The sequence below is a fragment of the Corythoichthys intestinalis genome, chromosome 1 (assembly GCF_030265065.1).
Source record: "Corythoichthys intestinalis isolate RoL2023-P3 chromosome 1, ASM3026506v1, whole genome shotgun sequence".
NCBI classification, from domain to species: Eukaryota; Metazoa; Chordata; class Actinopteri; order Syngnathiformes; family Syngnathidae; genus Corythoichthys; species Corythoichthys intestinalis.
In genome coordinates, this window is record NC_080395.1 from 4,266,469 (window position 1) to 4,283,809 (window position 17,341).

The following is a 17,341-nucleotide window of genomic DNA, read 5'->3' on the forward strand; positions in this document are numbered from 1 at the left end:
ACGCCTAATTTCTTACTTAACCTTTTTATTATTTCTTATTCATTAATTATCGCGTTAACGGGCGTCAATTAATTTTTTAAATTAATCACGTCAAAATATTTGATGCAATTAACGCACTTGTCCAGCTCAGAGAGATTTAAATGACAGTAGAGTGAAAGCCCCACTTGTTAATTGTTTTGCGGCGTTTTGCTGCCCTCTGCTGGCGCTTGGGTGCGACTGATTTTATAGTGTAAGTAATTATTGACATAAAAAATGGCGGCCTACTAGTTTATTTTTTGATTGAAATTTTTACAAATTTTATTAAAACGAAAACATTATGAGGGGTTTTAATATAAAATTGCATTTTTCTTTTAAGAACTACAAGTCTTTCTATCCATGGATCACTTTAACAGAATGTTAATAATGTTAATGCCATCTTGTTGATTTATTGTTATAATAAACAAATTCAGTCCTTATGTACCGCATGTTGAATATATATATCCATCTTGTGTCTTGTATTTCCATTCCAACAATAATTTACAGAAAAATATGGCATATTATATAGATGGTTTGAATTGCGATTAATTACGATTAATTAATTTTTGAGCCTTAATTAACTCGATTAAAAATTTTAATCGTTTGACAGCCCTAATATATATATAGGCTTTTCTCAGCCATTCTGATGATATCTAATGTACAACTACATTAAGCACTCAAAAACTATTTTGTCTCTTTGTGTCAAATATGCTTTGCAAAGGAAAACTGCTGCTTTTAATAACGAGCAAAGCAGTTTCCCTCAAACTCACAAACCAATCCATCAACAACAAACTGATTAATCAGTCTCACTCTTTAACCATGACCCTTAAATTCATATGCACAGAACATTTCCCTGCTACACGTTGTATTTGATCAAATTTTAATCTACCTAAAATATTTTTGATCTAATAACAAATTAATAGTAGCATGTTACCGCCCTCAAATGGTAGATCACTAAAAACAAATCCAATAATCAATAGTCACTTTCCGTTTTTGAATTTTATTTTACTAACACAATTTTCAAACAGATTTTGAAAGAAAATAAATAAAAATAAATAAATTTAAAAAATACAGATCTTGAAATAATTGAAACAGACCTTTAACAAAATAAAAATAAGTCGCAACAAAACATAAGAAATCAAGCATTTAATTGTTTGTAACATATAAATATATGGACAAACATTTCATGAAAAAATAAAATTATGAAAAATATATTCACAAGAAATAATAATAAATGAATAAGAAATAATAAAAAGGTTAAGTAAGAAATTAGGCGTGAGGGGGCGGAGGAAAAGCATGCCGTTGGACACAGGATAGGGACGTGAATGGGGGCGGGAGCTCACGCCGGTGCACTGCTTATGTGTGTGCACTGATTACGTGCGTGTAGAATGTGAAAGGGAAAATTAGTACAAAAAGTTTCCACAAAAATACACTCAAAAATTGACAAAGAAAATATAATATATTAATTCCAGATATCGATATTTTTGCTTAGGGATCGATACCTAAAATTTCATACACTGGATCGAAATATCGATATTTTGGTATCGATCCGTCCATCCCTACAAGTCAGCGCGGCGAGCGCGCAGAGAAAAGAAACCGGCGAGCGCGCAGAAAAAAGAAACCGGCGAGCAGACGAGTTGAGATACGGAGCGAGAGCAGGACGGGGGAATTGAGCGGAGTCGAGATACGTAACGAGAGCAGGAGGGGGGAATTGAGCGGCACAGAGTAGATTTCTTTTGCTCAATATTATTTTCTGTGCTCAAAATCTACGATTGCTCGCTTAAAATCTTTAACTGCTCGCTCAATATAGTTTTTTGTGCTCGAAATCTGGGTTATTTTTGCTCAATTTCCATTATTGCTCGCTCAGAATAGTGTCAGCAATATAACCCCATAGATTTGTGTCTTTATTATTACAGCAAAAAAAAAAGCTGCTACAACAAAAAAAAAGTCGCTTCAATCGAAATATATATTTTCAATTTAAAGAAAAAAAGTCACTTCGATAAAAAAAAAAAAAAGAAAGAAAAAAACGTGTTTGAATGCAAAAATAAATTTGAAACTCAAAAAATGCATTTGAAAACTTTTTCTTTGAATTTTTTTTTTTTTTTTTTGATTGAAGTAACTTAGTTTTGCGTTTGGGCCACATTTTGGCTAGGACAGCTGTGTTTTTTTTATTTAATCAAAAAATAATAATTTGCTTCAAACAAAAAAAAATTTTTTTCAAAGGAAAAATCACTTCAATCAAAAATGTAAAATTTTCAATCATAGAAAAAAAATTTTTGAATGCGAAAAAATATTTGAAACTCGGAAATTTGCATTTGAACACTTCATTTTTCATTGAAACTGTTTTCTTTGATTAAAGTAATCCTTTTTGCGTTTGGGCCGTATTGTGGGTAGGACATTTGTGTCTAAATCTCTCAATCCCAGGAAAAGTTGCTTCAATCAAAAAACTATTTTCAGTCAAAGAAAAAAATCATTTGCAAAAATAAAATTGCCCTTCCCCCCCAAAAAAAACATATATGAATATATATATATATATTTGATTTTTTTTTTTTTTTAATTGAGAGATATATTTTTTTTTATTGAAGTGTCAATTTTTTTGGAGAGCAAAAAGTTTTGAACTCATTTATTTGAAGTAATAAAAGTTTTGAATGCACTTTTTTTTTAAGTAAAAAAAGTTTTGATTGAATCATTTTGACACAACGATCCAGCTTTGCCGCTACTTCCGACATGTTTAAGTGACAAGTGACTCCGCCAATTGCGTAAGCCATAAAAGCATGATGAAGCGAGAATAATGGCCACCAGGGTACCAGCCAGCCATCGGACTCGGCTCGGCTCGGAGCCTGCTGCTTAATGTGATTCAACACGCGAAACTTGACCCGTTGCCCTGACGTGACAGATGGCAATCGGCGTTCAACCGGGGCGTCGCGACGTGCCGGTACAGGGGTGTAAAGCCTGGTATCTTAAGCGACTAGTGAAGGGATATGTCGTTCACTTGAGTAAATGAATCCATTCCGGTTCGTTCAGTAAAAAGATTCGTTCAAACAAATCGTTTAACGAATCGTTCGCCCCCCCACTCACCCAAATGAATCGTTCGGTTAGTGAACGGGAAGTGACGTTGCCAAAAGAATCACCAAAGACCGCTTAGCAATATAACTGAACGGGAAGTGACATTTTTTGGTCCCGCCCCCTTTTGCACACAGGCCCCTAATTGGTCGCTCGTCGTAGATTCAGAAGTGAGTGACGGACTATATCGTTCTGTTTTCGCTGCCTTGTCTCGTCTCTCCCCCGCAGCTGCAATAGCGAAGGAGAACTTCCGCGTCGTCAATCGTATTTCTATGGGATCAAAGTCATGGCTCGTGCATGCATTTTGATTTAGGAACACGGTTAAACATTTTCCTTTTGAGTAGGCTCGGGGGCGCACGGACTTTCTCTAGCAGGATCTTGATCACATTGCACAACATTGCTACTACCAGCCTCCATGACACGCTGTCACGCGAATAGAAAGAGAAATTGAAAGTTTAATTTCTAAATGTGGAAGGACCAACACATTATATTTACCTGACGCTCGGTTGTGTTTTTATGCTCATCAATATTATTTTTGGTAACTATTATTAAAACTAAAGTTTAAATAGCTGGTTGTCAAATGTATTGCTCTGAAATGAAAAGAATACTAAATTTTGATACAAAAAAAAAGTTTCATTGCAAATCAGTGTTAAGAGGATCTTATTGTAATATTATTTTTGCATTGGTATTAATAAATATATAATCCAGTCAGCTCTTGTGTCATCCCCTCATCTCAGATCGTCAAATGCTGACGAGAAATAATTGAATGTTTCGTCTTTACAGTGTCGCCTTTCCACTCTCATCAGTCTGTTGAGAAAAATAGAGACATATTGCGACATCACCCGTGCCTGCTTGTGTTGTTTTGGCCGGTTGACTGGCGCAGGATGTATGGATGGAAATTCATTAGTCAAACCAACCAACACCTGACACGGAAAAAATAAAAAACTCGGGGAAAAAATTACATGTATATACTGTTTCATTGCAAATCAGTATTATAATGATTACACTAAATATTAATTTTGGTAAGCAAGCCTCCATAGATTGACAGTTCTCTCCCCCCTGCGCTGCCATGACGCGTCCGCAGCTCACCTTTTGTTTGCTTCGTAGCTCCTGGCGAAATAATTTTTAACTACTGTAAATTTGATTGTATGTCATCATGTGTAGTCCCGAGTTTGTTGAGAAAAGTAGTACACTAAACCATGCTTGCTAGGTTTGCGTGGTGTTTTTGTGTGTTTGAGCAGCACATGATAGGCTCCACATTAACAAATATGCAACAAAGTCCTCTCCTTTCAGTTTTTGACTCGTTCACTGCGTGACTGCAAAGTCAAGTTAGCAGCAATCCCGGTCAGGAGCCGGAGGACCGAGTCACTGAACGGGAAGTGACATAACTTAGTCTTGCCCCCCGCCTGCAAGCTGGCTGCTTATTGGCCACACGTGGAAGTGAGTGACGGACGCTCTGATTCTGTTTCCGCTCCCTCCCCCTGTCCGCAATGAGGCTGGCGTCTGATTGGTCATGCGCGATGTCAGACAATGCCGCTTGCTCAACGCCCTCCCACGCAAGTCCCGACTCCCAACTTCCTTAAGAACTAATCGGTGCAGAAGGTGATTAGTTCGGTCTCATTCCTCCAAACAATTCATTCAAAAAGAACGAATCGTTCACGACCGATACAACACTATAAGCGACCGGCCTCCGCGCCGGGGCGGTGGTGTGACATCGGTATCTCAGCAGAGTGCCCGCGACGGTACGGTGCCCTGTTGCAGCACACTGGTGGGACCCCGAGATCACCTCCTTGGAGGGTCCCGTGTGGCGGAATGGTCATCATGCTTTTATGGCTTAGGCCATCGGCGGAGTCACTTGTCACTCAAACATGTCGGAAATAGCGGCGAAGTGTGATCTTTGTGTGAAAATGATTCAATCCAAACTTTTTTTACTTCAAAAAAAAAAAGTGCGTTCAGAACTTTTAGGACTTCAAATAAATGAGTTCAAGACTTTTTGCTCGACAAGAATGTGACACTTCAATAAAAAAATATATACATAATTCAAATTTAAAAAATATTTTCAAAAAATATATATATTTTAAGGTAGGGGCACTTTTACTTTTGCAAATGATTTTTTTTTTGGGATTGAAAATAGTTTTTTCGATTGAAGCAACTGTTTCTGGAATTGAATGATTCAGACACAAATGTCCTACCCGCAACATGGCCCAAACGCAAAAAGGATTGCTTCAATCAAAGAAAACAGTTTCAATGATAAATGAAGTGTTTCTGAGTTTCAAATATTTTTTCGCATACAAAAACTTTTTTCTATGATTGAAAATTTTTCATTTTCGATTTAAGTGATTTTTCTTTTGAAAATATTTTTTTTGATTGAATATAAAGACACAAATGTCCTAGCCAAAATGTGGCCCAAACTAGGGCTGGGCGATATGGCCTTAAGCACGTATCACGGTAAATTGAGCAGATTTAACGATAAATTCGCCCAAGCGGACCGTTATATTAATTTAAAAAATCTGAATAAATGCATGAATTACAGATTAACTGTTTCTCATTGATTTATTTACCAGCTTTGAATTTTATTTAACAATTGTACATGCAGTCTAAACATTAAGTATATAAAAATTTATTGTAAACAATGAGAATTCAAGTATGAACATTTATAACAGCTTCTATGGCTTGAACAATGTATATTGTCAAAATCAATATGCCTGTGCAAACATGTCTTTGTAACACAAATGAATTACAGCTTGAACAGTACACTTCAAAAAGACAATTTGTTGTTAATGGCTGCAGTGACATAATTACTCAACACAAGTGTTTTCTTCAAGGTTTCAGGGTTTTTTCCCAGTGCATTTTTTAATACATGCAAGCACACATGAACCCCATCACAGACACACACACACACACACACACATTAAAGCTATATTGATCTTCTGCAAATGAAATATTTAAGATTTTATGATGGGAGTAATGACACACAATTAAGGACATACAAAAAAATAGCTGGGGCCATTAAACGGTAATATTATAATTTTCACTCTTGGATTGTACTTTATGCTAAATGCTTTACCATCACAAAAAGCTATCAGAGAAATCACACACAGACAGAGATACAAAATTACGCGACTTACTAATTGCTAGATGCAGTCCGTGCCCAATCCATTCATTAAGTTCAGCCGTTTCGACGAGGTTAGAGCTGCCATCCGTCTCCATCACGTTCATTTGTAGCGTTAACCGCTAGCGTTAGCCTGTGGCCTGGCTACCAGTAGAAAGCACTGAAAGCACCCTCTCTGGAAATCGTGAGAACAAGGGAGGACAGCGAGTGAACGCCTGTCTGGATGCCGGCCAAAAGTTTACTTAGTGTCTGGTGAAAGTTTGGCGAACCTCCCTTAAGCCACACTCCATCGCGTTTGCTTGTAGCGTTAGCCGCTAGCGTTAGCCTACCGGGCTTCTGTTTGTTTGGCTTCCTGATAACCATGTGACTCCATACGTAAGCACACTGACTGCTTTCTTGAAGGGGAATGAACATAGCCGAACAACACAGCGTCAAAGCGGGATGAAAAGACTGTATTTTCTTGTTTTATTAAGTTACCGAATTCACCGACATGGTCAAAATTACGTCTGTCAGCATGAAGAATTTGGGTACCGGTAAATTTTTGGTTTACCGCCCTGCTCTAGCCCAAACGCAAAACTACATTACTTCAATCAAAAAAGTTGTTTCAATCAAAAACAGAAAATTCAATCAAGGAAATTGTTTTGAAATGCATTTTTTTTTCTTTCAAATTTATTTTTGCATTCAAACACTTTTTTTTTTTTTTTTGATTTGAAGTGACTTTTTTTTGTGATTGAAAATATATATTTTGATTGAAGCTACTTTTTTTGGGAATGAATAATAGACACAAATCTACCTTCATACTGAAGCAGATTCCTGATCAGTTTGGCAACTTCACACAGTTTAATTTATCGTTAATGCTCAACTGAGATGCAGGTCGGACTTTCAGTGGCAAAATTAGTGCTGCGTTATGCCACCTTTTCACTTTTGATATTACTTACAGTGGCTGCCAGCTGGAAAAAACAACAACATCTAATTAGGCTAGGTTCATACCGCAGGTCTTAATGCACAATTCCGATTTTTCGTCGTATGTTTTTTTTTTTTTTTTTTGGCGTACCCGTTCCGACTGCCTTTGTCCATTGAGCACAATCAAGTGTTACGCATGTGCATTAACTCGCAGTCCGACAGGTGCTGAGCGAACGGACCCGCATGCGCAGAAGCATCAAAACAAATGACCACACATGCTGGCTCTGCATCATTCTAGGATGATAACATTTTTATTTCCAAAAAGAGGACACAAATAAGAGACATGAATAATCCCTGTTTAGTCTTATACTCAAAGTTTATATGGATTGATTGAACGCACGCACCGTATGTGTGTACGTCGTGCACGCACGCACACACATACGGTCAGTTTGCCCCGACTCTCGGCCATAGAAGCGATACTGAAATAGAGTACTGCTCATTTACCACACAGAAAGAAAACCGAGCATTCTCAGCCTTGACCCGTGATTTTATTTTTTTTCTGACTGTTGTCAAGCTCGCCTCTTCTCAGAAAGCCGAGTTCAAGCTCGGCGCTAACGCCTAAATCGCTGCCGTCCTCCGTTCCTGTCGCTCTCTGCTGACGTAATTGCTGCATGAATTCCGACTTGGGAAACTTGACTCGTCGCCACGTTCTGGAAAACTGTGGGCCAGATCGGATTTAAACCACATACGAAAGTGACCCAGATCGGATTTAAAATGGTTCACTTCTGTGCGACTTGTCCCATTCAAACCGTCAACTTAATGCCTCACTCGAGTCGGAAAAACACAAAAAAATCGGATTTGTGCATTAATACCTGCGGTATGAGCTTCCTCCTCCTAATATCCCTCCTCTTCGAAGCCGGCAGAGGAGGCGGGGGCATGTCGACATGTAACGTAATTCTGTGCTGTGAGAGAGTGGGGGTGGGAGGTGGGAATAATCAGCCAATCAAATGTGCGTTTGAGGGAAAAAAACATGGACTGGCTCATTAGAAAGTGAAAAAGGAGTAAATGGAAGTCTGATAATATTAAAAATAATTCACTTAATAATGCTAGGGTCAATTCTATTGTCACATCATATAGGAAGACAATCTAAATGAGCCATATACATAACCCAACACATTATATAATGCAAATAAGGTTGCTTAAAAGTTGGTGGGGACAATTTGAGCATCCTAAAAAGTTGGTAGTGTTTTGTCCCTACCGTCCCAATGCAAACCTACGCCCTTGGATAAAACAATTAGTTTTTTTCAGATTTATCACAGGGTTTTGTGATGTGCTGCTTTTTTTTTTTCATCTTGAAATATAATTTCTTATTATGACTCAAGGTAGCATACTGAAGTCAGCAGGCGTTATTTTTCACTTGCCCTCACGTCTTCCTCCTGCCTTTGTTCTCCAGTCTATCTGGTTGTGAGCTGAAAAAAGGCAGCTGTCACCCGCTGGCTTCCGTTCTCAGCTCTCCATCCAACCTGAAGCATCTGGAACTGAGCTGGAACGACCTGTCGGATGAAGGGATTGGGATCCTCTCGAAAGGACTGGCCAGTCCACACTGCAAGTTAGAGTCCCTCGAGTAAGGAGCTCCTCCTGTTGGTAATCTTCCTGGTTCCCTTCCTGACTTCAGGCAGTTACCTCATTTTTTGCAGGCTGTCAGCATGCGGGATCACCAATAAAGGATGCGTTTTTTTGGCCGAGGCACTCATGTTAAACCCCTCACATCTTCAACAGCTGTCCCTGTGGAAGAATCCAATAGGTGAAAAAGGAAAGATGGTCTTATTGAACGTCCAAGAGGATCCAAGCTATCGCCTGGAGACTGTCAGGTAGGATGAAAACAATGTTGCTTGTCAGAGTGTTAAGGGTTTTCTGCTAGAATTTTTTGAAGCTGTGGTGGTGGTGGGCTGCATCGGATTCAGACAGCTTGCCGTGGTGGAAATTTTTTCATATCATGACAAATAGGATTATTTCTTTTTTTAAAACAATTTATTATATTATTGATTATTATCAATATATTTTGTTTTTTCCAAGAAGAACCACGACCAAGATCTATTTGCAAAGTTTGCATCCTGCCTGCACTTGATTTTTAATAAACAATTTGAAGGAAATCAGCAATAAGTAGTCCATATATAGTCAATGTGATGCACGCCAGCAGATTGTCCCCAGCCGGTTTCTCAGGTCTGTCTCAGTCTTCACCCGTACAAAAAAAAAAAAGCTCTGGGAAATTAAGACACACAAACATCTGTAACTTACATACACGTAAACTGGACTAGCCGTTAGGACTATAGTATTTCAAATCCATGTTTTCAAAGATTACATTAGTCAATGCAATTTAAGTCAAAACTGAAGTGTCTTTGAGGGAGTTACTTTTCTGATTGTTTGAAAGTTAGTCCCTAGTACAAATCGATATAAAAATATATGTGTTTCAATGAGATGAAAAATACTTATTTCAATGAAAATTCACCATCTGTTTTGTAATTTTTGGGACAAGGGCTGTGCCAAGATATAAACAAACCTTTTTTAACACCGTAACTTAACCCTTTAACACCTAAGCCTATTTTGGCCGAATTTGCATGCCTCTAATGTTGCCTTTATATTTCAAAGAAAAAAATGTTCTCAATGGCCAGGTTGGGTCCCTTTTTTCAGGACACCATAATCTTCATATTCAAACTGCTGTTTTCTTCACTGACCAATGAAAATCAACATTTTAGAAAATTTGTGATGTTGATGTCCCATTGACAACCAAACATGCTCGACCAACCGTTTTGAAACTTGATAATATTTATTCAACTTGTTAGGATAAACATTCAACAGAACAAAATAAGACTGAATAGTTTTATGTTTGACAATTCAACACAAACAGCAGGTATGGTCATAGGCGTTTTTGGCCTTTATATAAAGTGTAAAATAGGGAATATATAAATATATATATGTGTGTATCTAACATTTATATCATCTAACATAAAAAGGGTTTGGAGGATATCTCTTTGTGAGGTGAGGAATTTTACCCATCACCTTATCAAAAGTATACACAGGTACATGCAATTAACCTTCTCGAACACACACATCTACAGTATATAAAAATGGAAAAGCTTGATAGTTAAGAAAAACTCAAATATAACATTGAAAAAAAAAAAAAAGTCCTAAAAAAATATTGACAATAACCTAGTCCAATTCAATTTTTCAGGCATGCGACTTAAGAAAGTTTGCTCTTGAACAGGACACGGAGCTACGTCAGACAGCCCACTCGCCACTCTTCCGCCATTTGCGCACTGCTGTCACTCACCGAGACGCCGGCTCATCCGAGTAAAACAACGGCAAACCCGGCTCATCCTCTTCCTTGAGTTGATGAACTAATGCATAAGCTTGCGCAAAATTTAGTTTTCGATTCATTGCGCACGCTTCAAAGTTGCTCGCTCAATCCTACGGGCCATCGCTTGTGACGTCGCCTCCATCTCCTTAGGTGGCGCCACCCTCGGCAATTTATTAAAAATGTTAACATTACGTTCGTCCTTCTTGACCCTACAACGGCTCTTGGGATAAGTAGTCTTTGGTGGTGCTTTCGGTTTTGAAAAAGGACAAGAAATGATAGAAATATGGACATAAACACATGGTCCATGCAGCGTTGTAATGCTTATTTATGAGTGCACTAAAACTCAAATGACATGATCTCCCGTTTTACTTGACTTGAAGTAAAAACTGACGTGGACCTAAACTTCCGCACTTTCAAATGAGACCAGGCAGTTGCACGTGGGTGACGTATCTACAGTGTGACGAGGCGTCAAAGATGATATGGGTAAAGTGTCGCAACAGACACATTCGGTATTAAAGGGTTAAAGTGCCTCTGACACGATTAAAAAAAAATCTTAAATAGCATTATTATTCATTCAATCATTTATTTTCCATGCCGTTTAGCCTCACGAGGGTCGCGGAGGTGCTGGAGCCTATCCCAGCGAACTACGGGCAGTAGGCGGGGTACAACCTGAATTGGTTGCCAGCCAATCGCAGGGCACACTGATAAAAACCACCAATCACGTGCACTCTCATACCTATGGAAAATTTAGAGTGTTTAATCAGCCTACCACACATGTTTTTGGGATGTGGGAGGAAACTCGAGTCCCCGGAGAAAACCCACGCAGGCACGGGGAGAACATGCAAAATCCACACAGGAAGGCCAGAGCCCGGGACTGATCCCTGGATCTCAGAACTGTGAGGCGGATGTGCTTACCACTTGGCTACTGTGCATAATTATTGGAATCCAAATTATTCATATTTTTTAATATTTTGAGACAATTTGACTTCATACAACAATTTGGCCAAGCGCAGATGACGAGAAATGAGTTTTTTAATCTGCAGTTTAGCCACTCCTGTCATTATAGCGCTCTTGCGCCTCCAGCTGGGTGGTGACGTCAGCAGATGATTTCAGCTGATATAGAACTCCGCCCATTGAGGGGGAAGAGTTAGAACGAAGAAAATATCATCATTGTTTTAATCTTTCTACTCCAATATTTTTACAGGATATTCTATTTATTTAAGTATTTTTCCCTAATTGCTAATAAAAATGGTATGGTCATGACAAATAACAGCCTTGTGTTAAATGGAATATTAAATCATAAAAATGCATGTATTCAGGTCGGCAGGGCTAAACTACTCCATAATAGTCAAAACTGCCAACTTCTTAAACCTCCCGAACAGTATTTTATGCCACCGTAGTCCGGCTTTTGTCATTTTCCTGTCCCGGCTTCGGAGACGGCGGTAAGAGCGTGAACAAAACAGGAGGCGTGACAGCTAGGCGACATGCTAACCCGAGCCGAGCGGCACCTCCAAGTCTCTTTCTCGCCTTTCGAAAAAGAAAAATCACACAAAACTACCCCGGCACGCGTCACACAAGGCAGCGGGGGTGATTGTCTTCACCGATCGGCAAGCCACCGGCAGCGAGCGAGTTTGGGCTCAGCAGCCAGGCAGTGCCCGTCGCCGGGGGCGCAGGGGGGAATGAACGCCGAAAATAGCGCATTCTCAGTGGACAAACTGGCCGACGTCTGCCTGATGCCAAGCCGAGGATAGCCTCTATCAGCGGGCTTGCGAAGAAGACCAAAGGGGGGTGGAAGTCTGGACACAATGGAGAACCGCAAACGTGAGCGCGTGGCTGCCCGAGCACGGACGCTCGTCGGCCGGCATCCATGGTGCGCGACGAGTCGCAGGTCGTCGGCCGAGTGGCCTTCTTGGTGGACGGGGAGTATTGTCACCCACAAAATGCAAGCCTCCTCCTTATTAAAACGTGTGCCATGATCCCAGTGTTTCACAAAAATCTCATTTTCGTAGCGCGGGATTAAAAAAATTGACTTGATATATTGATCGCTTCCACACACATCCTAGCTGTCCTTTTCATTCAGGAGCATAAAATACCGCGTAAAGTATGAAATAAACATGCTTTTTTTTTGTGTGTCACGGGCACTTGGCTGCCCGATGCTAAGCCGAGGCTAGCCTCGATAGGCGGGCCAGCGAAGAGGACCGAAGGGGGGTAGAAGTCTGGACACAATCGAGCACTGCAGATGAGAGCGCCTGGCTGCCCGAGCACGGACGCTCATCGGCCGGCGACCGTGGCGTGCGACGAGCCATCGGTCGTCAGCCGAGTGGCCTTCTGGGTGTACAGGGAGTCAGCCACAAAATGCAAGCCGCCTCCTTGTTAAAACGTGTGTCATGATCCCAGTGTTTCACATAAATCCCATTTTGGTAGTGCGGGATTCAAAAAATTGAATAAATATATTGATCGCTTCCACACACATGCAAGCGGTCCTTTTCAATCAGGAGCATAAAATACCGTGTGGTATATGAAATACACATGCTTTTTTTGTGTCACGGGCACTTGAAGTTAAAACGATACAATTATGATAAATAAAAATAATAGTTGCACAAATCTTAAACTCACCTTGATTTATGTGGGACAGCCAGGGCTTGAACTTTGCCATTTCTGTCCATGTTTGGTCCGAGCCAGATTGCCTGCGTTTGCTTTCAGTTCTCCTTCCCTGGAGCGTCTTCCTGAGCTGAGTGTAAAGCTGTGATCTTGCATCATTCCGCTTTTGAACACGTTATCGCAACTTTAAAATACAACGCTTGCCATAACCATTTGGTTATTTCTACTCCTCCTTTCACTGGCCTGTGGCAAATAAGCTCCTAGGACGCAACGATTCGGGTCATAGACACGCCATAAAGAACTTCAACGTTATGTCCAATGTCCATATTAAGGTTGTTTTCAAAGGCTTAAACACTGGAATTCCATTCATCAAATGGAATAGCTTTCTACGGATATTTTTGCCCCCGATTTCCAACTCCGCGGAGTCCGCGCCGACGTCAGGCGGAAGTTTACAACAGGAGAACTGATGTGATTTTCAAAATAAGGCGTGCAAAGGAACAATTTGTATTTGACGTACTATTTCAGATGACTTATGGCAAATAGCGTTTAATTAATTAGCTTTATATATTCATATAGACATTGTGTTTAATTATCCAAATTATAAATTAGAATGTTTCTTTAAATCTTAAAAAAAAAAAAAAAAAAAAAAGGCGTGGCAGCACGCCTCAATCTTTTTATATGGAGGGGACACCCTGGTGTTTATTCATGTTCAATTCCTTTTCTTTGTGTCTTTCTTCAGGTTTGAATTGTTCAAGAAGAACGTTTGATCCCTGGTGTCAAGAAGGGCGAGACATTCCAGATGTTCATTTTTAAAAGACGTTGAGCCCATTTGTTCTTCTTCAGATTTAGATCGATGCGACGTACTGTCCAACGACCTCAAGAGCACCGGGTGTCGGCGCTAAAGACAAACGCGACCACGCTCACCGAATTTGAGGAGGTTCGTCTGCCGGCGTCGGGTGTTTTGCTGCAACGTTGCTCTACCATGCTGCCACCAAACAGCTGGCAGTTATTTTCTGCCATGAATTGAAATATGTTTGTCACGAGTAGACGTCCAATCCATTTGGACTGGGAGGGAATGACCAAATGGATTGGACTTCCAGCACTGCCAACGGCAGCCAATGTGTTCAATAAATACCTTATTAAAGTTCAACTCATGTTTGTCACAAATTCAAAAAAAGGTAACACGCACACTTGAAATTGTTTTGCTCATTTCGACATCAATGTTTTAAAAATGATAATTTTCACTTCTTCATGTCAAAAAGAGGATCTAATGTTATTTTGTAATGGACCTGTAAAACCCTAACCTGAAATGAAAGTTGAAAAATCACCAAACAATCCACAAAAACTTGAATAAATACACTGGAAATGTTTCATCCACTTAACAGGTATTCCTAATGGTAAAGAAAAATGGATACTAATCACAGCGAGAGGGCAATTTTATAGAAGATGAGGATGCTTTACAATTACCTGGACAGATGTCCATGTCATTTTTATGACATTTATGAACAGTGTTATGTCCAAACAAATAACACTAAATGGACAGTACTTATATAGCGCATTTATCGGCATGGTTACCATGCCCAAAGCGCTTTACATTTGCACACATTTACCCATTCACGCACACATTCACACTGCTGCCATGCAAGGCGCTGTCAACCCATTGGAGGCAAATCAGGGTTCAGTGCCTTGCCCAAGGACAAGCACTTCGACAGTGGGCAGTCATAGCCGGGAATCGAACCCCTGACCCTTTGGTCCAAGGACAACTCCAGCTACCAACTACTCCACGGCCGCCCTGCTACTCTGATGACATGATTTTAAATAGTAATGATCGGTAATTCCTTAGGACTTGAGTATTCATTTCACCAAATAATGTTTTTTTTTTACTTGTACTTGAGTGAATATTGTCGAATGACTACTTTTACTGAAGCAATATTACGGTATTTGGAAGTAACGCTACTCTAACTTGAGTATAATTTTTGGCCACCTACTTTTGGTGAAGTCACGAACGACTATCGTAGGCCAAATTAGCAGAGTAAGGGTAGCATTTTTTCTTTGACTCAATGGATGGCGTGGTGAAACTACTCATAGAAGTACATTTTTCTTCAAAAGTTAGTCGAAAAGTAAATGTAACTCGCCCTGAGAGAAGAGAACTCTTTGACGTCGCCGGACCAGCCTCTAGCGTTCCGACAGGATGAAGGGGAAAAGCAAACTTGTGGACATTGATTCAAAAGTTTCAATCATTTAGACGTCGCTGGCAGCCAATGTAGTAATACAGACATTCTTGTAGTTCAAAAATTGGCTAGCAACCTATTGCTTCCTTTTTCACCTTTTGTCACCTTTTGAAAACAATATGTGGCTTCTTGGCAGGACAATAAGGTGATATATCACCATTCTGATATATAGTCATTACCCTGATACACTCCCGTTCAAAAGTTTGGGGTCACCCAGACAATTTTGGGTTTTCCTTCAAAAGTCACTTTTATTTCTCAAATGAGTTGCAAAATGAATAGAAAATACTGTCAAAACATTGAAAAGGTTAGAAATAAGGGTTTTTATTTGAAACGATCATTTTCTCTTTCAAACTTTGCGTTTATCAAAGAATGCTCCCTTTGCAACAATTACAGCTTTGCAGACCAATGACATACTAGCTGTTAATTTGTTGAGGTCATGTAGAGAAACTTCACGCTTCCAAAATGGAGTGATAGCCTTCCTTATTTAAAATCCTGTTGACAGTGTACAAATCTCCCACTTTACCAGCCCCAAAGCAACCCCATACCTTCACATTACCTTCACCATGGTTGACGGATGACATCGGGCACTCTTCCAGCATCTTTTCAGTTGTTCTGCATCTCGCAAATGTTCTTCTCTTTGATCCAAAGTCCAAACACCTCAAACTATGATGCGTCCGTCCATAACACTTTTTGACAATCATCCTCTGTCCAATGTCTGTGTTCTTTTGACCATATTAATTGTTTCCTTTTATTAGCGTGCCTCAGATTTGGCTTTTTTTTTTTTTTTTTTGCCACGCTGCCCCAAAAGCCAGCATCCCGGAGTCATCTCTTCACTGTCGACAATGACACTGGCGTTTTACGGGTACTATTTAATGAAGTTGCTATATGAGGACCTGAGATCAACAATTTCTCAAACTAGAGACTCTTATATTACTTGTCTTTTGCTCAGTTGTGCAGCGGGGCCTCCTGCTTTTCTTTCTACTCTGGTTAGATCTTGTTTGTAGTGCTCTCTGAAGGAGTGGTACCAGTGGCGGTCCTGGCTACTTTCGCGCCCTGGGCGAACCACCCCATCAGCGCCCCCCCAACCGACATTTTTTTTTTTTTTTTTTTTTAACATTTTACAAAGACATTGATTGGGTTATATCATAACCCGATACATTTAATAATATCTATGTGAATTTCATGAATTAAATACAATTTATTTGGAAGCAGGAGTTTGTGTTGCGTGGCCTGGGATCATGAGAGGTCAGTCTATCCACCGCCCCCCTCCTTGCTTTTCCTCTGAGAGTGAGTGAGACTCGTCCTGCTCACTCACTCTGCAGTTGCGAGCAGCTGATCCCCCTCCCGTCTCCCCCTGCCTTTTCTTCTGACACACACGACTCTTAGCAGCAGCAATTGACATGATAGTAAGGGGCGCCCTAGAGCCCACTCTACTAACTTGACGTGGAAATGAGCGGTATTAGTCTAGAAAACTAGCGGATTTTTTTTTTTTTTCTCGAGGGCGCTCGTGCGCCCCCAAATAGATTGCGCCCTGGGTGGTCGCCCACATTGCCCATAGAAAAAAACCGCCTGTGAGTGGTACACAGCGTTATAGGAAATCTTCAATTTCTTGGCAATTTCTATTCTAGCTGTCATTTCTAAGAACAGATTGTCAAGTTTCACGTGAAAGTTGTCTTTTTTTCTGGCCATTGTGAGGGTTTAATCAAACCCACAAAGGTGATGCTCCCGATATCCAACTAGCTCAAAGGAAGATCAGTTTTATAGCTTCTCTAACCACCTAAACTGTTTTGAGCTGTGCCAACATAATTGCATAAGGTTTTCTAATCATCTATTATCTTTCTAAGGCAACTAGCAAGCACTATGTACCATTAGAACACTGTAGTAATGTTTGCTGTAAATGGGCCTCTTTACAAAACTACGTAGATATTCCATTAACGTTTCCAGCTATAATAGTCATTTACCACATTAATAATGGATAGAATGTTTTTCCTGATTAGTTTAATGTTATTTCCATTGAAAAAACTGTGCTTTTCTTTCAAAAAGGAGGACATTTCTGAA

At 40.0% G+C, this 17,341-nt stretch overlaps 1 protein-coding gene across 3 annotated transcripts in view; it reads left to right on the plus strand.

Moving 5' to 3' along the window:
* The window catches only part of LOC130924004 (NACHT, LRR and PYD domains-containing protein 3-like), a 39,053-nt gene extending 24,619 nt beyond the window's left edge, over positions 1-14,434 (plus strand). For all 3 annotated transcript variants that reach the window (XM_057850297.1, XM_057850288.1, XM_057850282.1), the window contains 3 exons: positions 8,547-8,717; positions 8,791-8,964; positions 13,792-14,434. In XM_057850297.1, coding sequence (XP_057706280.1) covers positions 8,547-8,717; positions 8,791-8,964; positions 13,792-13,819 — 373 coding nt within the window. In that variant the 3' untranslated portion in view covers positions 13,820-14,434. The remainder of the gene's footprint in view (positions 1-8,546; positions 8,718-8,790; positions 8,965-13,791) is intronic.
* Positions 14,435-17,341: the final 2,907 nt, after the last annotated feature.